Below are 22,776 nucleotides of genomic sequence, written 5' to 3' on the forward strand. Positions count from 1 at the left end.
AGGGCCTTGAGAGCGCCGTGGCCCCCGGCCGGGCCCTTCAGGAGGGGGTCGAAAAGCGGGCCGGAGCCGCGTTAAGCGACAAACCTCCCCCCCCCCCACGCCACTATGTGGGACAAGGGCTGTTGAAAGAGGCGTTATAATGAGCACGAGCAGGGCAACCAAAGAACCATTTCAATCCAAAGGAGATGCCACATGTTCTCCTCCCCACAAAAAGCAAAAACCCGCTACCCAAAGATGCGCACATTTAACAACGGTTGTTTACTAACAGTGAACATTATTAGTTTTAATTTTTTGCATAAACATTAGCATTTTGCAAACAGCCAAAAATACAGAATTAAACGTAAAGGATATTGCAACAGCAAAGTTATATATAAAAAAACAGATTTTACAAATTGTTACAAGTGCTTTATAGTGAGTGAAGGCCAATGGAAAGAGACCAACCTCAAGTGCAAAACAGACACAAGGCCGACACCATAGGTATGGCACTTGCTACAGTCAACAATCACATTGGTTCATGGGCCCAGGCTCTTAGGATGGTTGCAGGGCAAGCAATTTAAATCCCAACAAAGGAAGCACATACTACTGCAGTGCCAGGGAATCGCAGATTTAATTCACGGCATCAATTTGTTTCTTCTAGCGAATAGAAGGATGGGTGTTTTTCTTCAAGTAAATTAATCCTCTATGCAAACTTAGGTATGCTTAAGCATATTGATTGGGTGTGCCTAACTCTGCATAGGACCAGGCTGAAAATATTCAACTATTTATAATGGGTATCAACCTTAAAGGAAAGTCCTTAGATAAAAACTTGACACGTTTAAAGACGTGAAGGAAGGATTATAAACATACACCTCAAAATAGATTCAGGCCCCTTTTCTCAGCGTAAACTTGGATCACACATGCAAACTTATTCTTCTTCCTGAAGATAGGGCAGCAGAGGAAAAGATCGTTTTGTAAGACAAATTTGGAGTGAAGAATCAGGTTGGAGGGGAGAAAGTTCTTAACTCTTTAAATACCTGCCATTTTTTGCTGCAACAGTTCTCCAGTTGCTTTTCTTTCCACATGGGGTCCAGAGACATAATTTACCCTTATAAACATTATGTCTGGAACTTTATAGAGGAAATGGCTGGTAGGGAGGGGAGTTGCAGCTGAAAATCAGTGGGAAGGACCAATTCTGTTCCAAATTGCCTGTTTCAAAGTGTCTCTTCTCTTACTAAAATAGACATCAGTACCCACATTACACAGATACCCAAGTAATGTTTGATACTATTACAACATACATACACACCCACTGTAAGCTCATACAGATAGCTCAAAATACAAGGAAATGGAACATTCTTGATCCCTGGAGTCCAGGCATAGAGACACCTTCCCATGCAGATCTTTCCTGTCCACATGACTGAAGGAGTAGTACAAGACATGACAGAACATACAGCTGGCATCCCGAGCTAACCACACAAATCTCTTGGATTTGTGTCCTTTGAATGTTCCTCTGATCCACCTGGCACAATATGCATTCCCCACAAGCCAAAAAATAATGAACTAGACATGTTCATATAGACACAACCTTCTACGAAATCATTTGTCATGGTTATGAAACCCAAAAGGAATACAGGTGCAACAAATGTTATCTACACAGAAACAGTATGGCAAGGAACAGCACTGATCTCCACTATGCCAAGACTATGTCTGACTGTGGGCAAGAGGGTTGATAGTTAAAAAACAAGCATGCTGCTCAGTGCAGATTCTACAGGTAAGATGTGTCCCATGTTGAAGCTATGCTAATCTGCAAGTTCACAAACTTTATAAGGGCCACTTCACAGATTGCTCATTGAGACTGCAGTCCTATGTGTAATCAACTGAATGCAAGCCACACTGAACTAAGCAGGATTTACGGTACTTTTTAGTATCTGTATACAGGATAGGGTTACACAAATGCATGTTGTGTGTACATGTGATATACACCTTCACATTAGAAGCAGCTGCATAGCAGGGATTGGTTATTGGGCATGGCTCCCTGTGCATTTTTGATATACACATGAATGGCCCTAAAATACCAGTGGTGGCACATAGGAGTTGGGAAAAGAAATATCACTGAGTTTTCTATGATACAGCTACCCTTCCAACCTTCAGAGCCCCTTTGAAAAAGTCAACAAAATTGCATTATGGTTACAGGATTCGGGGGAGGGGGGAATCCGTCAAGAACCAAAAACTACTCGAGACTGCCAGAAACCTCTATGAATGAGAAAATGTATTTAGAATATTCAGTCCAGACAACTCCCAGTAAACTAAACAAACTGGATACATAATGGGGGCAATGCTTCTGAAACCCTGAGGGGTGTGGGTGTGTATATGACAGGTCCTTGAAATTAAACACAGGATAAGTGCCTGAAGAAGGAGAGCCACTGGAGAAATTATTAGGGTGGGTTCGTCATCTCTACTACATTGAGGTGTTTCAGTTCTTCTATTTCTGGAAGGCATTAAAATCAAAGACTCAAGCATTAACTGGTCCATCTCAATTGCCTTCTGCATTGTTTCAGAACAAAGAAACCACAAGACCATAGCCCTCTGCACTGAGCTCCAGTGTTTTGGAGAGGGGAGGACAGCTTCTGGTTAGCAACAGTCAAGGATGGGGTTGCTTCAGCTAGCTGGTCCACGGGGACAGTGTGGTCATTCATTGACATCCCAAATCTCTGAAAGAAGGGGTGGCAGCTTCTTGTCCTGCAGCCGAAGAGCAAACACCTGTTCAGAATGGACGCTACTTAGAGTCCGAAGACTGACCAGTTTCATTAACATCCGTGGGAACATTAGATGATCCTGCAAGGTCATATGCAAAAGGACAATGATATCAGTCAGAGCCAAAATCTGCTTCAGTCTCAGCTTCTCATCAGCAAAGCAGGACTACTAATGACTTCCTCCCATGGTAATAATATTAAAAGGCATTTTAGATATCAGCGTAATTAATAATGTTAAATCTAAGCCTATGCCAATCAGTTCAATTGTAAAATGACTTGGCAACCTCATAGATTGCAATGCACTGTGCCAAAGAACCCCAAGCTCCTTGCTCAGAACAAATTATGCAAATCATGGACATTTGCATGAACTGCTTTGCACTCTTTGCATAATGAATTTAAATCTTAATATTTGGGTTTGTTTTTTTGGGGGGGGAGGGGGAAATGGTACCATCAAGAACTGGGGAGTTAAATGACAAAGCAAAAATCAAAGGACTACAGGGCAGAAAGCTGAGAATATAAAACTAGGAGCAATTATATTGTGTACCAGGACGCTTGGACAAGAAACAGTATTATGTTCTGTGCGCTAAAACTCCTGTTCAAGACTTGTCTGAGCTTCCAGACCTTCAAGCAGCACATTTCAATCAATTCTCTCTCCCCATCCCCCAGCAACTACAGTTCAGAATCAGAACTGTATTATCTCCCAAAACAAGAATGTCTAACTTGTGAGCCTTCCAGATGTTGTTGAATATCCATGAGCCCATGTCAGCATGGTCAATAGCCAGGAATAAAGGGAATTGTAGTCCAGCAACATCTGGAAGGCCACTCCACCCCTGGCCTAAAAGACAGTTAGACAGCTCCACATAGGGAAGGTTCCCCAAGATCTTGAGGAGCTGTTGAAAGTGCTAGCAAACATAACTTACTATAGGTAGTTCCATATAAACAGGAGGCAGATAGAGGTTGTACAAGGCTGCATAATGTATATAGGATTGCCCATTTCTAAGGGAGTCTAAGCTGTCACAGAATGTGCAGTAGCTGCATCTCCTAATCTACAGTTCCTTTAGGCCACCTTCATTTTCTGCACATGTAAGGATTAACTTGTTATAGAAAGCAGAAGCATATGGTGGCTGAAAAGGCAGAGGGCCTTCTCGGCAGTGGAGCCTGCCCTGTGGAGCGCCCTCCCATCAGATGTCAAAGAAATAAATAACTATCTGACTTTTAGAAGACATCTGAAGGCAGCCCTGTTTAGGGAAGTTTTCAATGTTTGATGTTTTATTGTGTTTTTAGTGTTCTGTTGAGAGTCGCCCAGAGTGGCTGGGGAAACCCAACCAGATGGGCGGGATATAAATATTATTGATGATGATGATTACTGTGACAATGGAGCTGAAAGCATCTCCACTAAATATTTGCTTTCTCTCCTCAAGCTCTTAAAGAAAGGAGCACTCTTTGAGTAAGCCCCTATTAGATCTGCAATGTTTGCCCCTTCTCTGTTTTTTTAAAAAATAAATATTAGATAGCAGGAAAGGAACCAAAGTTCAATAGCAGCACTACATACAGAAAGCCACAGGTGCAACACTTGGCATCTCCAGATAAAAGGATTTCAGCTAAAAGGGCTGGGAAAGATGTTTGCCTGTGAGCTTGCAGAGCAGCTGCCAGTCTGAGTATTATTATTATTATTATTATTATTATTATTATTATTATTACTACTGAATTAGACAAGCCAATGGTCTGATTCAGGATAAGATAGATTCCTATGCAAACAGAATCATTTGGACATGCAGTCCAAAAGATCAATCAATACAACTTAAAAAACCCCGATAACTTTAATCTCAGTAGTATTCTGCACACATATTTTTGGCAATACAAAATGATTCAGAGCTCAGCCAGACACTTACGTTTGGTCTGTGGATGCAAATGTAAGAATGAAGGGCTTCTACATAGGTATGCTGCAACCTTTCCACCAGGGTCTGGTCTTGAACATTTGGCCGGTCTGCCAATAAGCAAGACAAAAGGTTCATAGGTAGCTGAATGCAGACTAGTCAGACTGAGGCTAAAATCCAAATACTCAAATCCACCAAGCCCCTTCCCGAAGTCTGGCTCCACAACTGTCCATGCACCCTACAGCTTAGACATGCACAGGTTCCTGTCACGTGAACCATTCTCTCACATCTGCTGGATTTTATTCATGTTCATTAAGAACAAGTATTTAACTCCCACCAGTGTCAATGGAAGAAGCAAATGTTGTGAGCTAGGCTGCCTCTACCTTATAAGGTTATTGTTGTTGTAGCAGCAAGTTTTATTTCATCGCAACAAAACTAAAATATCAATAGAAAATAAAACCCAAGAGCTGAAAATATTGAGATAATATATATGAAGGACTTTGAACATTCTGAAGTTCAGTGAAACATGGAGAGGGCGGCTCTGACCCTCCAGATGTTTTTGGATCATAACTCTCATCAGTTTTGACTATTGGCCATGGGGCTATGGGGTTGAAGGGAAATGTAGTTTGGCACCATCTGCAGGACCAAAGGTTGCCTAACCCTGCTTTAAATTATATTCATCAATGAGGAGAACTGCTGAGCTTTGGCTAGATTTTTTTTAATTATTATTATTACTTTCAGCAATACTTTTCTCTGTATCAAAGCATCCAGAAAACAACATTAATAATATTTTTTTTTAAAAAAAAGCATCCAGAAAACAAAACAGGAGAAATATTTTCACTGTGACATCCTCACCCAACTCATATATTTCCATACACTTTCACACAACTGGGGCTTAGGTGTTTATGTCTTGGGGGGGGGCACAGAATCAATGGGCCAAATTCTGTAACTCCAAAAAGTGAACCAAAGCTAAGCCACTTCATATATCCATGTCAAGATGACTTACTTCCCTGCCCCCACCACGATATAGGACAAGAGTCACCAGCATAGTTCCCTCCAAATGCTGTTGGACCACAACTCCCATCAGCCCCAGCTGGAGAGCAGCAGCTATGGGAGTTATAATTCAACAACATCTGGAGGCTACTGCACTGGATACTGAAGAAATAGGAATACTCCCAAGCCATAAAGTGATTACTATGTCTTCCACATTCCCTATTTTTCATCAGAGGTTTTATGAGCATCTTTTACTTCTCAACCCTCTTTTAGGAACAGATTTATAGTCCCCATGAGAACAATTATATTAAGTGGGTTGTTTTTCTATCATATTGTCACAGTGGACTCTTTCGTGAGTTACTTCTGCTCTCGGAGACTCAGGAGGTTGACAAGTTATATATGTCAAGACTTCCACCTGGTTCTCGGTATGTTTCAAAGACCGATGATCCAGAACATTAATTCACAGCACAAATTATCCTTCAGCATCATCATTAGAATCTTATTCTATGCTTTATCTATGTGTGTTTCTTCGTAAGAAAATGGTATTAAGCTCCCACATACAAACTCTTATTTTTTTGATTCAGCAACATGAGCTCCCAGGCTTTTTACCTGCAGAAAAAATGCTGATAGCAATTAAAAGTGCATATTCAGCATCATTGAGTTGCAGTTCATTCATTCCCTTTGAAAATCCAAAGATGGGGTTGATGAACTCAAACTGAAGGCCTGGGAGGAAAAGACAGCAAGCAGGAAGTTAAAAGTTGACATTGCTTTAATGTAATGCAAAATATTTTTTTAAAAAATTGAAGGCATTTGAATCTTAATGGTGCTCTATTCTTTCCCATGTTTTTGTTCAGTAGTTGCTACCTTATATTCATGGCACTGTGACACTAGCTAGCCTGTCCTGCTTAATTTTAATGAGTTTTAGTAGAGTCATGGAATCGTAGAGTTGGAAGGGATCCAAGAGTCATGTAGTCTAACCCCCAAGTGGTTCTCCATCCCATTTGAAACCATACCAGACCCTGCTTCGCTTTGCAAATGTGCTAACGGTTTTATTGCTGTACCACTTGGAGTCCTAACTTTTGTATTTTAATGTTTGTATGTTTTAAAGAACAGTTGTGTTTTTTAATTGATTTTCTTGTTTTATCTTCTTGTAAATTGCTTCGAGGTTTTTAACAATCAAGTGGTACATAAATATTATAAATTAAATAAATAAATAAATAAATAAATAAAATAGTGAAACGGAGCCCTTTAAGCCTTAAAAAAATTATATTTTCAAGTACAAGAGAAATCAAACCCCACAAGAATCACTTGGGAATTCCAAAAGCAGGACAGAATGAACCATAGTGAAAATTTCCATATTAAAAGGTGCAGCTGAGAGTAAAAATGCCAAGTTCAATCACTTAGAGCCTAACTTCTTTTGGAGCAGAGTCTGGACTTTGTTTTTTTCAGCATTAAAAAAAAAGCTTCCCACAGTGAAGAAGAAAAAAGATCTCCTTGATACTCTAAACTGTGTTTAGCTCACCAGCTTTGGCAAAGTCATCCCGATTATAACTCAAGTCCTTCAAAAAAGTGATGCATTCTGTTTCTGGATTGTAGCGCCGAGATGTCTCCAACAGCATCACCTTAAATGTAGAAAACAGAAGTCATTAAACGTCTGGCAATAAACTAGCAGGACACATCCCTGAACCAATAGCCCTCAGTAAGACAGTAGACAGTGGCATGGATCCTATTAAGTGCTCACAGAAGGGAATTTTCAGACCTGCTCCTTTTCTTACTATGTCAAGATTTGTGGCCTGCAAGGGAAAAGGCAGGCAAAAGTCAGGTCCAGTTAAGTAGGTCAAATTACAACAAGGCAGGTCAGGTTTCAGTAAATTGGGTCCAGTTAAGTAGGTCAGGTCAAAGTCAGCCAGCTCAAGACAAATCAATTTACTACTAATTTGGTCATGGTAGGTTCCAGTAAACAACAACCAGGACCATGGACAGCTCCAAATGAGCTGATGTAGAAGAGCATTGTCTCAGCAAAGAACCAGGTGTCACATGAAGACTTGAAAATGCTCCTGAGCATTTTAAAAATCTTTACTATCTAAATTACAATTTGGTGGGCAATTCCTACATTTGATTAATCAAATTTACTCACTGTTTAATGCCATTGTTACAGGAAATGGGTATGACACCAAACCCATCCACCTCAATAGGAACACCTGCCAAAGTGGTCCCCTGTAGCTGCCTCTTCTTGCAGTGGCAATCGAGGTGCCTGCCATTCAATTGGGGGCAGATACCAGTAGCGTAGCTAGGCATGGGTGGGGTGGGGGCCGTAGGGCACAACAAGGGTTTGTTGGGCGGTACGGGAGTCTGTTGGGCGGCACGTTGGCTGGGCACGTTCTGCCCTGTCCTGACAAGCTTTCACCAGCCAGGTGTCACCGTTGTTTATGACTGCAGTGACAGCTGCCATTCCTTCTGATGAGAGCAGTAGGGTGTAGGTCTTACCTCTATTGTAGAAGTCTTCAGAAGAGCAATCTGATCTTCCCTGGTGAGCTCCAGGAAACCTGGCAACTGCTTTGCAAAGTCCACAATCTCCTGTACAGAAATGATTGCCAGCTCCGTAAAATGAGCAAAACGCTGCTGTCGTGCTTCGCGGTGAAGAGGATCTGAAATCTGAGGCCACGGCTGAAGTTTTCATGGGAAAGCCATGGGGAGAAAAGGAAGAAAGAGTCTGATAAAGGTTGGAAGGGAAAAGCAGAAAGTCTCCTGAAATGAATGAGAAATATCCTACTTCTTCTACATCATCTCATATCTCTTATATAGACCCAATCCAAACAGCCCCACTATTCTTTCCTGTTCAGCAGTCTGTGGCTAGTTATTCTAGAACCCCAAAAGCCACATGATCCATGGTCAGCACCTTAAGTCCACAATTCCATTGGGCATCAGCATTCTGACCCCATCTGCTCTAAGGTAAAAACAAACTCCTCCCAGGGTCTACAAGCTTGGGCCGTAATGCCTGGGATATGCAGGACCCTTTGAGATCCATGAGAATCATAGAATCGTAGAGTTGGAAGGGATCCAAGGGTCCCTTGGAAGAGATCCAAGGGTCCCTTGGAAGGGATCCAAGGGTCTAGTCCAACCCTCTGCAATTCAGGAATCAATGAGAAGTACAGTCGTACCTCGGAGGTCAAACAGAATCCATTCTGGAAGTCCGTTCAACTTCCAAAATGGTTCACTTCCAAAGTGCGGCTTCTGATTGGCTGCAGGAAGCTCCTGCAGCCAATTGGAAGCCACGGAAGCCCTGTCGGACGTTCGGCTTCCAAAAGAACATTTGAAAACCGGAACACTCACTTCTGGTTTTTGATCATTTGGGAGCCAGAGCGTTCAACTCCCAAGGTGTTTGGGAGCTGAGGTACGACTATATCAGAAAATGACACCATCCCTGTTGAGTATGGGATATCCCCCCCACCCCACCCCTACATACAATTTGATGAACGTGCCAACTTAAGTTATTCAAAGGGGAGCTTTACTGAAGGTAGGCGAGGTCTGTTTTCTCCCTCCAGTTCAGAGCCCCACCTAAACTGTGCTTTTACCGTCACTTTGAGTCTGTCTGTGAAGGAGCGCCGATTACACTGCTGTTGAGCTGCCACAAGCTTTTCTATCATGTCAAGCTGCTCCGGTGTCATTTTAGGAGGGGTATTTGGGGGGGATAATGAGCTCTGGCGCACAACTACCATCCGAGATTGATCGTCCTCCTGCTTCTTCAACTTCTTCAGCTGGATTTGTTCTTCAGAGAGAACACCTAAAAGTGCAGCACAGAAAGGGAGAAGTGAGGGGACAGCTGGTTACACGAAGTACACAATCACTAAATTAGTGAAATCTTTGCTACAGGATGGAAGCAAAGTGTCTCAACATTTATTATTTCCTAGGTGGCAACTCCACATTTGGGGTTGGCATCCACCTCATCAGCTTGCCCTATACTGACAAACTCACCTTTTATTTATATGGCTCCTATACAAGCAGCCTATTCACATTTCATGCACCAACAAAAGATTACGCAGGGCAAAATCAGGTCTCCTGAGACTTTCTGCTCTCTCCTCCCCCCCCCCTTTAAATACAACTTTCTAGATCTCATGGCTGTGAAAGATTCCCACCCCCCATTGTGTATGTACAGCTGCCTAAAGGCATTTAAAGGCTACACTGAATGTGCCCTTCATATATCTATCCCTCTTCATATTTCCTTGCAATTACCTGCTCATCCCCTCACCCTGCTTGAGATTGCCCATCTTTTAACTTGCCCAATGGACCTAACTTAGTCCCGTTTGTTTTAATTGGTCTCTGAATAAAACTTGGTTGAATACCACCCTCTGAACTCAGTGAAAATTGGAACATTACATTTTCAACTTAAGCAAATATTATTATACAATTTCACACTTTTTCTGAGCATACACCAGATTCTATTAACATATAGTCACTGATTTTTTTTTATGCGTAAGATGGACTATTGCAATAAGGAGCACCTTATTGCTCCTACACATTCTCTGGCCTCACATCCCTGTTCTTGTCACCTACATTGCTCTCGCATGCCTGCCTCGTGGCATTTGCGCAACCGGCACTCCTGACACTTTCGCCGCATGTACATGTCCATCTCACACCTGCCGCCATTCTTGCAAACATACTGGGCACCCTTGATGACACTGCGTCGGAAAAAGCCCTTGCAGCCCTCGCAGCTGAGGACATTGTAGTGGAAGCCTGAGGCCTTGTCACCACACACTCTGCACACCTCATTGCCAAGCATCTTGGGGGCTGGCCCCTTCTTCCGTTTCAGAGGGGGTGTTTCTGTAAACACAGATAAGGATGAAAGGGGTGGGGAAAGAGAGGCTGTAAGATTTCATCCAGAAAACAAAGGAAGACCATGCCTCACAAGGCAAATTATAGCAGTCCTTCCTCGCATAAGGCTGAGCACAGAGAAATCTCAAACTCCACATCTCAGTCCAATAAAAGCACATAAGGACCTAGGCCGAAAGCAGGTGCAGATTCTTCCTCCTCTAGTTTAGCAAAGTCTTTCTCACACAGTTCTAGAGCCATGGGGTTACACTAATATTTCTCAGAGTCAATTCAAACAAGGAAACATAACAATTAAAAAATATGTGTAATACCTCCACGAACGTCCGCCTCGCCTAGCGTCCATTCCGGCGAATGTCTGCGGCAAACCCGGAAGTACCAGGATGGGTTACTTCCGGGTTTGCCGCTCACGCATGCACAGATCCCATTCGCAAAACAAGGTACGACTGTATAAGCATGCAAACAAACCCTGTGACAAGTGTCCTGAACTTCCTCTTTCAGGAATAAGGACTTGCCAGAACCTGACAGCTAATGCCATACGGTCTTAAGGTTCTGAGGTCCCTGAGCTAAGTATGGAGTGTGAGGAAGGGCAAAATAGGTAGGAATTTTACACTAACTACACTTTACACTAAAAGGTTTGCTCTCCTAACATGGTTCAGAGTTTTTTCTGTGAGCCAGTCACCAGAGGGCAGTATTGTTCCTTCCTCCTTAGCTGAAGTCAGCTATAGCTTATATGAATGGCTGAGAAATACATTGGGTGGGATTCACCTAAGGAATCCTGTCAGCAGAAGCCTTGAGCAAGGACTTCCGCTTGCACAAAATACCCCCCCCTTCCTGCCCTGTCTGCCCCGAAATTGGCTGGGAATGGGGTAGGGAGAACCCCCAGAAGAGTGTGTGAGGGAAGGAAGAAGAGGAGTTTGGATTTGATATCCCACTTTATCACTACCCTAAGGAGTCTCAAAGCGGCTAACATTCTCCTTTCCCTTCCTCCCCCACAACAAACACTCTGTGAGGTGCGTAAGGCTGAGAGACTTCAGAGAAGTGTGACTAGCCCAAGGTACAGATGCAGGTGGAGGAGCGGAGACGCGAACCTGGTTCACCAGATTACAAGTCCACCGCTCTTAACCACTACAGCACACTGGCTCCAGACAAGGAGACAAAGGCTTGTTCCATCTAGGAAGCTGAAATGTTTGTGCAGAAGAAACGCTCGTAATAGAGTAGCATTGAATTCTACCCATTGCTTCCTATGCTGCACACATTTTGTTGCTGTTGTTCCTCTGGGCAAACAGTTAATGCAGGCTTTTGAAACAACAAAAAAGAAGTAAATGGGGAACGAGCATATCTCCAGCTTCTCTCTCTTTCTGCCTCCCACAGTCCCCCCATCACTTTCTCAAACCTAGACGCAAAGAGTGTATTTACTCAAGTGTAGGCCCTATTCACGGCTAAACTTTTTTCTCCATCCTTTTATTATTATTATTATTATTATTATTATCCATCATTTACTTCCTGCAGGGAGTTGTGCACTTAAAACAAAAATTGCGAGGAAGCATTTAAAGAAATGACACACACACACTTTCAATCTGAGGTGGTACAGTGCAGATTAATTCCACTACTTCTGTCTGTCACCCTGTTTGGTGTAATATATAAATTTCAAAGCCTAAACTCTGCTCAAAGCATTTGCACTGAGTGGCTGAAACAAGGGTCTGGGTCTCACCTATGTGCTCAGGTGGGATCTCTGAGCCATGGAAAAGTGCAAACCCTTTTTCCTCCATGCCAAAAGCACATGCCTTCTTCCCATGATTCTGTGCCACAAGCTGTGTAGGACCCATGATGGTTGCCCTTGTGGGGCTCCTCATGTCCTTCTTGTCTCTAAAGCATGGTTAAGGCGAAGCTTAAGACATTTGAATCCAGTGTTACAATATCCTCACAAAATGGAGAAGGCCCTGGAGGAAAGTGGAAGCAGAAGAAAAGAAAAACACAATTACCAGAGATACCAGCCAGACATTTTTACACTGTTCCTGTGCAACAGTACCAGCCAAGACTGCCACCCACTCTAATAGCTGTTCCTTCACAATTGCCATCTCCCCGCTTTCAAATAGGAGGCATCTAATTTAAAAAGTGATTTGCCTCCTTTGACATCTGATTTCTCAAACTACTTTTTTGTTCTGTTCAGTTTGATTATTTTACATATTATTGAGTGGCATAATTTATATTCCACTTTCCCCTGGAAATATAGCGCTCAAGGCAGCTAACAAAAAATTCTCTTTAAAAAAACAACAATACTAGAACGATAATAAACTGGTCAGAATGAAAAAAGACACTAAAACAGGTGATTAAAACAGTGTAAATCAATGCTGCTAACAAAAAGACCATCCAAGGAGGGCAAATTTAACCAGATGGTATAAAGTGAAAAAGCAAAGGGGTCAGGCAAGCTTCCAGTGTATGACAGTTTCATTTTCATGGAGGCTTCTGAAACAGCAAGTAAGGTGAATAACTGAAGAACGGAGTTTGTTAGACAAAGATTGCAAGATATCTTATCTCCCTGAAAATAATTAAAATAAGCCTTGATGGGCACAGAATGTTAAATAAAATCATTGTTTCGAGTCCAGTTCTGTCCAGTGAAGCAAACTGGCCTTCTGGTCATTCACTGAGTCTCAAGAGGCACTGCCCCCTGTGTGCTTGCTGCAGAGCTCCAATGTGAAAAGTTTTTTGTGGATCATTTAACCAAAATGTCCCTATTTTAAAGAAAAGCCTCCCAGATTGTAAAAAAAATTATTATTATTATTATTATTACAGTCAAACCTTGAAACTCAAGCAGCTCCGTTGCCGAATGTTTCAGTTCCCGAACTCCGAAAACCTGGAAGTGGGTGTTCCAGTTTTCGAACGTTCCTCGGAACTCGAACGTCCGACACGGCTTCCACTTGAGTGAAAGCTCTTGCAACCAATTGGAAGCCGTGCCTCGGAACTCAAATATTTTGGAACTTGAATGGTCTTCCGGAACGGATTACTTTCAAGTTCCGAGGTTTGACTGTATTATATTCAGCGCTATTTTTCTAGAAAAAGAGATGCCGGGACCCACCATGAATTTCCCCCTCGTTCTCTTAGAATTCCAGCTGAAAAAAAGCCCTCATTATATTTATTTGTATTCCTACACAAATTAAAACACAGGGGGGAAATCCAAAAAGCTAAAAACATATAAAAGATAATGGTTTAACAGTCATTAAACTCTAATAGAATTAAAACAATGTTAATAAAACAAATCTATTAAAATAAAGATAATAAAACCAGGATGGCACTATTAAAGCCCTTCCCTTTTAAAACAGTCAGTTCCCAAAGTCCTGTTGGAATAAAATATAGATACTAGATATATTAAAATAGGGAAAGATTTTAATTTCTGCACCTAAAAATCTGAACCACATAATTTGGTCTTCTGCTGGCATCAGCACAGAAATTAAGCAACTTTGGGGCAAACTAGTATGTTCCAGTAAACACGGAGGAGGGCCAGACAACTGGAGCCAAAGAGAAGGGCAAAGACGCTTGCCTAGGGAGATTTCAAAACTGACATGTCATCAATCAACCAAGAAGGCCAAGTCAAACAGTCAAAGAGAAATTCACTGCTAAATTGTCATTTTAACCCACAAGGGCAGTTTTTGGCACCATGAGGGCTTCAAGTCCTTGACTGACTTGGGAAGGATGTAAAAAGTCTCTGATGCTGTAGATAGTCCACTGCATTTTCACAGCCCCGAACACAGGTTGAAAGAGGGATTCTTGCCCAAATGATATGGTTAGCCTGGCTTATGGCAGCAGACCTGACATTTCTGACCTCCATTTTAAAAGTGTCCAAATTCCATTTTGAGTGCTAATAAATCTCATTTGGTTTATTTCCCTGTCTGTAAGCCAGTCCAGGGGGCACGGGTGGCGCTGTGGGTAAAACATCAGTGCCTAGGGCTTGCCGATCGCATGGTCGGCGGTATGAATCCCCGCGGCGGGGTGAGCTCCCGTCTTCGGTCCCAGCTCCTGCCCACCTAGCAGTTCGAAAGCACCCCTAAGTGCAAGTAGATAAATAGGTACCGCTTTATAGCGGGAAGGTAAACGGCGTTTCCGTGTGCTGCGCTGGTGCTGGTTCGCCAGAGAAGCTTCGTCACGCTGGCCACGTGACCCGGAAGTGTCTCTGGACAGCGCTGGCCCCCGGCCTCTTAAGTGAGATGGGTGCACAACCCTAGAGTCGGACACGACTGGCCCGTATGGGCAGGGGTACCTTTACTTTAAGTCAGTCCAGTCCAATTCACTTTCCTGCCTAGTTCATAGCTGCTCAATCAACCTCAAATGCCTGTCAATACTGTACTTTGGAGAGCAATGGCCAAATGACTTCCTCTGTGAGAGGTAAATTAAAATTCTTCCCTTTGGGGTCCCTTCTGCTGATCTAAACACCTGAGAGGATCTGCACAATTCTTTATGTCTGAAGAGGTGACTAAGAAGCAGCTGCAGCCTTCTTAAAGGATACACTGGGTCTGCGATTGGACTAACCTAGAATGCCTTTTTGCTGCCACAGAGAAAACTGTGTACAGTTCCAAGGAACAGTGCTTTTTTAAAGGAGGCACTCAAGTGTATGCAGTACCGGCACCTCTTTTTTCGTTGTTAAAAAGTGTGAAACTTACTGTAACAACTTCATGGTGAGTACTGGCACCTAGAAAAAAAGCACTGGGTACAGCACTGAAATATTTTGCAAAATGCTGCATTCTCATTTTACCTTTGTGGATCCACAAGCAGTTGCAGTTTGTTCGTGCGTATCTAGGGTTGCCAGCCCCAAATTTCCAAAATTTGGAGTGTTCTGCAGCTGTCGTATCTGAAACAAGAGGTATTTGTTATTTCAATTGGAAGGCACTGTTGTAAAATAAGAAAAAAAAACCAAGTTTTATTTAGCACCCCACTTCCCCTGTGTTCCATGCACTTGTAGCATGACACTTCTTCAGCGCAGAGATGTGTGGCATGATGCTGGCAGATCTAATGTGCGGCCTGAGAGTGAGGCCGTGATGGGTAATTTACAAATGCAAAACCTGCACAATATTCTTGCTGGTTCAGAAACAGAGTACACAGAAAATCCAGCTCACAGAGATGAGAAGACAATGCAAAAATAATAATAAATTGCTATATTGCTGGAGCAGCTTTGCTTAGCCTGGTGGCCTTCAGATGTTTTGGACTATAACTCCCATCAGTCCTAGTCAGCACAGTCATGGAGGTTGGGGCTGATGGGAATTGTAGTCCAAAATGCCTGGAGGGTACCAGCTTGTGTTAGCTTGTTCTTGAGTTATAGGATCCATATTACAGACCCTTTTCATATTTTTATCTGTAAAACAATGACCAGAGTTAGACTAGTCTAACATACACTGAAAATGAAAATATACAATTAATTTTAAAATTTAAAGCATTCAGAACACAGACCAACGCCTAACTAAAATGTTTTACTGTTTACTTTGCCTGAAATCTGCAATTCTCAGAGTCAAATCAAATGAACAGTAAGGATTTGTTTTGTATTTTTAGGCTGGCCACTAAAGGGTTTAAAATCAGCACATCTGGATATAGAACAGCCCTTAAGTATGATTCTTTTATTCTAAATTATCAATAACTTTGTCAACAACAACAGCATACACCCTATTGTAGGGGTCAAAAAGCTTGCAGAAGATTCAAACCATTTTCATCTCATCAATATCAATCTGCCTAACAAGGGCAAATCATGATCTCTCAAATCTCTCACTTAGGCGCAGATCTCAGATGGCAGCAGAGTTGGCTCATCCTACAGGAGAATTGCCAGGTCCTACCAAGAGAGGCAACCTGTCACACTGAAAACAATAGAATAAGAACACTAATGCTCCCCACCCTGCTGTTGAGAATTCCACCAGCTTTTTGCTAAAAAATATTATTGGAATCCAGTTAAAAGATGTAAAGCTCAATGTACATTTGCAGCAATCAGATTTAATTTAATTACATTTACTGCAGTTCAGTAATGTTGCATTAAGAGTACCTGTAAACTGGAAAGTTGGTGACCACTGTCTTGCCAAGTTGTTGACAGTGCCAGCCCCAGAGGCAAAATGTACAGAATGTTATGAAGCCTTCCTCTCCAAAGTGCAACTAGAATGAACAGCAAAGCCCCATGGGGAAGTAAATGTAGGTGAAAGGCTGAGGGAAGCATATATCCCTTAGTCTGTGGTCACATTTGTGTCTCAGATCAGGCGCCAAGTACTTCCAAGTTATGTTGGCACCAGCCCCAACCCCGCCTAGAAACAGCGGAACAACTCAGAGAGCAAAAGTCCCAAGTACAGCAAATTTTGTCGCTTCAGGAACATGGTGCTACCAAACAACCCAAGATGTTTCATCCTGTGGCCACCATCCACACCCCAGCCACAAAATGACTCCCCTTCCCTTCAGAGTAAAGGTTATGTTCGCGAGTAGCTAACCTGTGGCTCCTCAAATGTTGCTGGACTACAGATCCCATCATGCTTGACCACGGTCCCTGCTAGCTGGGGGTGAACAGAGTTGGCTCTATTCCTTCATTATTCCATTTCAGTACGGGCTTGGGATTTGTTCTCATAGCCAATTCTCTCAAAGGCCAAATGACAAGTTAACGAGCAGCTGTATATACCGTAATCTCCCCTCTGATGTTTTGTGTTAACTGAAAGAGATCTATAGGAGACTACAGTCTTGAGCAGAGCATCAGCTTTGTTTGTTGTGTTGTGTTTATTGTTTATGACTACTGTTTGCAGTTATGTAATTTTTTATATGTTGTTAAGCCGCCTTGAGCATGGTTTTAACTTTGGAAAGGTGGCATACAAATAAAATGATTGATGATTGATTGGTTGATAAGCTGTTCATTCCCTTTGGGCTGTTCCCCATGCCATAAATTTGCCTCCCAGCTGCTTTTCATCACACAGGTGGAAAAGAACAGGCCCCCATTTGTTCCCCACCCCCATAAGGAGAAAAACAGCTTATATCCCGACTGGAAAAAATAGCACAAAGGAGAAAAGTTAATAGCTCCCATGTCTCTTTTTGCTGTGCAGGACAGTCTCCCACCCGTCCTTCGTTTTTAAAAGCTGCTTTTCAACTTTAGATAAAACTGTCAGGGAGAAAAGTAAAATGCAATGGAGTTTGTGCAATTTGGCCCTGGATTTTGCCTTTCCCCATAGAAAAGCTCCCCACAGGCTAGTCATGTCTCAGCCAGCATTCCTTTGCCTGCCCTTCATTCCTCTGCTCCCGCTGGTCTAAGAATCTCTTGCACTGATGGAAGCAATCCTAACAGGACTGTAAGACAGGCCTGGCCAAAGGCATTTTGAGGCCTAATGCAAAGAACAAGATGGCTTCCCCCTCCTCTCTGTGTACCGAAGCCAACTGAATTTACTGCTTATTTCAACACTGCCAATGAGACAATGGTCCTCCACTGCAACTGAGGGCATGATATGGCCTTCAAACCGGTTTTGGATGATATACAGTGGTACCTTGGGTTAAGTACTTAATTCATTCCGGAGGTCCGTTCTTATCCTGAAACTGTTCTTAACCTGAAGCACCACTTTAGCTAATGGGGCCTCCTACTGCTGCCGCGTCGCCGGAGCACGATTTCTGTTCTCATCCTGAAGCAAAGTTCTTAACCCGAGGTAATATTTCTGGGTTAGCGGAGTCTGTAACCTGAAGAGTATGTAACCTGAAGCGTATGTAACCCAAGGTACCACTATATTGATATATTGGCCAGTAATTACTGAAGTGCTACTAGCAGAGGTGAATGCTAATGGAGGGAAATATGAGGTGAAGGATGCATAACAGAAGACATAGTCACGAACATTTTCTGGTACGTAACAGGCTGGTGCCACCATGACATTTTGCTCTGGACAATTTCTCTTATTTTTATGCCACCCAGCAAAATTTTTCACAAGCTTCCTAAAAGACTTCCTCACTTCGTTTTGAGGATCTACCATAAGGAAACTAAATGTTCTCACACTCTCTCAAATTGTTCCTCTTGATCTCTTCCCCTAGTACCCTTTTTTTCTCAAAGCTTTTTTGGAACTGTTCTAATCCACCACCCTCGAACTATTCAGAAGTAGCAATGTACTACTTTTAAATATTTGTGACCCAAACTTGGGGTGGTAGAATACTGGGGAGAGAAGTTAACTCTGGAGACACTATGAGTCTATGAATCTCCCAAACATCCTCTATATAGCATGCAAAGCTGGAACGGAGGCTGTCTCTGAATCCCTAGCTTGAAAGAGTTCCCCATCCCAACAGACTCAGGACAAATTTTAAAAAGTCTTTAACAAGTATTCTGTAGAAAAAGATTCTGGCCCCATTAAAATCATAGTGCATTCCATGCAGGAACTCTTTTCCACGTGTTGCACTATTAATTGCCTCAATTGTTCATCTCTCAAAACTTACAGTTTTGCTTCATTTCTAATTCAAAATTCAGCAACATATTACTATTATTATTATCACGCACACAAACATTATATGCGCGCGCACGCACACACACACACATATATATAATATAATTTTTACCAAATTTTCTGTTTTACAATTTAAAATACTCTTTTTAACATCAATATCAATGACTTCCCTTCTTCTCTTTCCATGGTTCATTTTGCATATCTTAAATCCCTGCATATTTTACATAAACCAAACCATTCAGTATTCCATTACATCCATCAAAACTTATTTACACTGTTGAATTTATCTTAGTGCTAAATGCTACCAACGTTTCCAAGGGTACACAATCCCCCCCCCCATATATTCAATAGATATTTTTCAATCTTCTCTAAACATATGTTCTTCTTGTTCTCTTATTCTGTATGTTAGATCTGGAAGCTGCGCATATTCCGTCAGCTTAAGTTGCCATTCTTCTTTAGTTGAGACCTCGCTCGTTTTCCATTTTGGGGCCTACAAAATACGGGCCGCGGTAGTGGCATACATCAATAACCTCTCTTTTTTTGACACCTGGGAATTTCAGTCTGAATTATCCCCAACAGAAACGATTCTGGGTTTTTTGGGAAAGTACTTTTAAAAGTATTATTACACTTTTTAAAAGGCTGCTCCCACGCCACACGTTAGCCTTATTCACATTTCTAATAAAATATTTTTTTTCAAAATATAGTCCTGCCCACCACATGGTCTGAGGGACGGTGGACCAACCCACAGCTGAAAAAGGTTGCTGACCCCTGACCTAGACTAAGAGATGCAAAGCAAAATGGAACCATTTTAGTAGCTAACCCCTTGATAAAAGGGTTTCTACTTGAAACACACCAAGGTTTTAATAGAAACCAAATAATTTGCTGCAGAGCTGTCACTGGATAATTAAAGAAAGGAAGCTTCAAGGTTACAGATAATTTCAAGGGGGAAGTGGGAGTAAAGTTAGGAAGAACTGTACATGATTAACAACATTTTTGTTCATTTCCTAACAGATACAGTCAAACACTATGCATATTTACTCAGAAGGAAATTCCACTTAATTCAGTTGCGCTTACCCACAATTGAGAGTGCACAGGGTTGCAGCCTTAACAGTAATCTTTCTTTAAAAAGCTAGGAAGTCTTCTCTAGGAATAAATGAAAAACATACTTCCTAACACAGAGATGAGAACTAACAGCCAGATAACTACCAAATTCTATTCATTATATCCTGCTGCAGAAGGTTCTATTTGTGGCTTATTGCACAGCTAATTTTTCACTTACACATTGCACATGCAACTGAAATATTTGCATGTATTTTTTTAAAATTGCTAGTTTTAATAAAATGGGATTGTTTAGTTGAGATGTTTTTAAATGTTTCCCATTGAGTTTTATTGTTGTATTTTATGCAAGCAGCCTTGGGGCGATTTTTATTCTTGAAGAGAAGGAAGGAAGGAAGGAAGGAAGGAAGGAAGGAAGGAAGGAAGGAAGGAAGTTCTCCATTTACTCCTGCTTCCCCTTCCTATGTTGCTTCCCATGTTGAATTTTAAATTTTAAGTTTTGTGGGGCAAGGATCTTTCAGCTTGTACTTTGCAAACAGCAATGCAGATCTGAGGCCTATAGAAATAACAGCAGCAGCCAAGTTGCTAGCTAATTTTCACCAGGAAAAAAAGACTGAAGCAAATGTCAGTGCCATTCTTTCAGTTGTTTCACAGAACACAAAAGTCAACTTTCCCCTGGCTGAACATGACAGGAGATTCACAGGAGCTGAAAGACACCTTTTGTCTGAAAACACTTGTCCCCCCAAGAGTAAAAGCAATCCTCATCCCACACCTTCCAGTAAAAGGAGATAAGCCCATTTTACAGCAGTAATCCAGAACCATCATTTCGTTCTTTTCACCTCAGCCTTAAACAAAAACCTGCTGCTTGTGACTCTTTGAATCAATGGGTCACCTCCTCTTCTGCCCCTCACTGAATAGGTGTCCTGGGCAGAAACTCAAAGGAGCTAAAAGAGAGGTGAAAATTGGTAATTTTATAGTAGATAGATGCTGCATATATACTACTACACCTTCAAAGCACATTCATATCACATTTCCCCCCTCAAAGAATTCTGGGAACAGGAGTTTACCTCTCACAGAGCTCCATGTCCCAGCAACCCTTAATAAACTACAGTACCCAGAATTTTCTGAGGAGGGAAATGTGTTTCACGGGTGCTTTAAAGGTATTGTGTGTACACAGTCACAAGCAGATCCTAGAACAGACAGTATTTCCTCCCCTCTCTGCCTGCAGGATTTACTTAGTCCTCCAATGGACAGAAAGAGAGGGAAAAGAAGGGACTGTTCTTACATAATCTTTCTGGCTGTTTCTCAGACAAGAGTTCCCTGAATCACAGCCAGTGCTGGTGGTGGATGGCTTACTTGCCTGCAGAGGCAAGGTGAGGCAACTGCCTCAGGCGGCAGGATCCATGGGAGCGACAGATCCCGATGCAGATATTTCTTCGCTGCTTGTTCCTGATATAGATCTTCATTCACTGCTTCTTCCTTGGCAGGGAGGTGGGAGCTATTTTGTGATCCACCTCAGGAGCCAAAATGTGGCACAACCACAACTGCCGGCACGTGAGCTTGACTGCCTCTTATTTTGTTGCACAGGCTCCAACTGTAAGCTCGTCTGAGGGCAAGATACTGGCTTCATCACCCAACTTCAGTCAACATTGTTATTCCTGACCTAAAGGGGGTTCTAAGTGCTTTTAATGTTTGTAAGACAGGGTCACATGCAGCAGCAGAAGTGTCTTCCTGCAGTGTCACAAGGGTCAGGAACAGCTGCACCTGTCAACAAAACTCTTCCTGCTCCACAACTACCAGAGATCCCTGGGAGGCCAGACATCCACAATATTTAGCTGGCCAGACCCTTTAGATCTTCTTCCTGACACTGCAGGACCCCTATGTCCCCTCTCCACATTGCTTTCCCTCCATCTCTATGTGTCCTCCAAGCCTTCTGCTTCCACTGCCCTTAATACTGCAAAACCCCATACACCAGGGGCTGGGAACCTTCTTCAACCCCAGAACCACACTCCCTTGTGGGAAACCTTCCTGGGGCCACATGGCAGTAGTGGGTGGGGCCAAAGGCAAAAGAGGGTGGAGCAACTGGGGTAAATCTTACCTCTGTACAGAAAGCTAGTTTCTGCGAACACTAAGACGTACGCCTCTCTATCCTCCATCCAGGCAAGGAAGTGATATTATCAGGCTTCAAGGACACATTTCCACCAGGCAAAAACATTTAAGGAGAGCTAAAAGCAGGGCCAGTAACCGGCATGTTCTAGGAGAGGAGAGTTGCAGGAGAGCAAGGACCAGACAGGGAGACTTGGAGGGTCACATGTGGCCTCTGGGTTTGAGGTTCCCCACCCTTGCTAAATACCACTTCCACCCAACTCTTGGGCCCTTTCATGTTATTTTCTTGCTGGGTTTAAGGGAATGCACTCTAGAAAACTGCCATAGCCTGGGCAGATTGCTTCTGGCTGGCTGGTCTCCAAGACTTGGATGCACCCATGACAGAAGAATGAATTTTAGGATGGACATTTTGTAACTTACATTCCCCCCACCCCGGTGATTGTTTTCATTTCTACACATTTTATCTTGTTAAATCATTTTTGAGACCTTTGCTTTTATAAAGTGACCGATGGGTATAATAAATTATAACAACAATAATAACATTTCTGCATGCATGCATGCATGTCACAGCTCCAGTGACAACTTGCAGAAAAGGGTTGTGGCACAGTGGTGCATGGATCAGCCCCAGTCACAGGCTTGGAGGCCTCTTCCTGCGTCTCCTGGCACAGTCTGGCAGGGGCTACTGGCAGGAGAAGGCGTTGTAGCCCAGCCACTTCAATCAACTATAATACAAAGCACAAGGACTTTTAGAGCTTGAAG

General features: G+C 42.6%; 1 protein-coding gene across 6 annotated transcripts in view; it reads right to left on the reverse strand.

Annotated features, from left to right (window-relative positions):
- Nucleotides 1–254: 254 nt before the first annotated feature.
- NR1H3 (nuclear receptor subfamily 1 group H member 3) overlaps nucleotides 255–22,776 on the reverse strand; it is a 31,348-nt gene continuing 8,826 nt past the window's right edge. Inside the window, exons 1-10 of one of the 6 annotated variants that reach the window (XM_081165645.1) lie at nucleotides 21,272–22,364; nucleotides 15,180–15,275; nucleotides 12,144–12,372; nucleotides 10,157–10,423; nucleotides 9,178–9,386; nucleotides 8,090–8,269; nucleotides 7,125–7,224; nucleotides 6,212–6,325; nucleotides 4,625–4,719; nucleotides 255–2,814 (exon numbers count right to left, since the gene is read on the reverse strand). In XM_081165645.1, the coding sequence (XP_081021771.1) occupies nucleotides 2,668–2,814; nucleotides 4,625–4,719; nucleotides 6,212–6,325; nucleotides 7,125–7,224; nucleotides 8,090–8,269; nucleotides 9,178–9,386; nucleotides 10,157–10,423; nucleotides 12,144–12,285 (1,254 nt within the window). In that variant the 5' untranslated portion in view covers nucleotides 12,286–12,372; nucleotides 15,180–15,275; nucleotides 21,272–22,364 and the 3' untranslated portion in view covers nucleotides 255–2,667. Of the gene's footprint in view, nucleotides 2,815–4,624; nucleotides 4,720–6,211; nucleotides 6,326–7,124; nucleotides 7,225–8,089; nucleotides 8,270–9,177; nucleotides 9,387–10,156; nucleotides 10,424–12,143; nucleotides 12,373–15,179; nucleotides 15,276–16,451; nucleotides 16,841–16,884; nucleotides 18,896–21,271; nucleotides 22,365–22,776 lie in introns of those variants that run through there. The other 5 variants (XM_081165644.1, XM_081165643.1, XM_081165646.1 and 2 more) reach the window with 5 other exon arrangements.

Source organism: Podarcis bocagei (assembly GCF_964188305.1).
Source record: "Podarcis bocagei genome assembly, chromosome: 1".
NCBI classification, from domain to species: domain Eukaryota; kingdom Metazoa; phylum Chordata; class Lepidosauria; order Squamata; family Lacertidae; genus Podarcis; species Podarcis bocagei.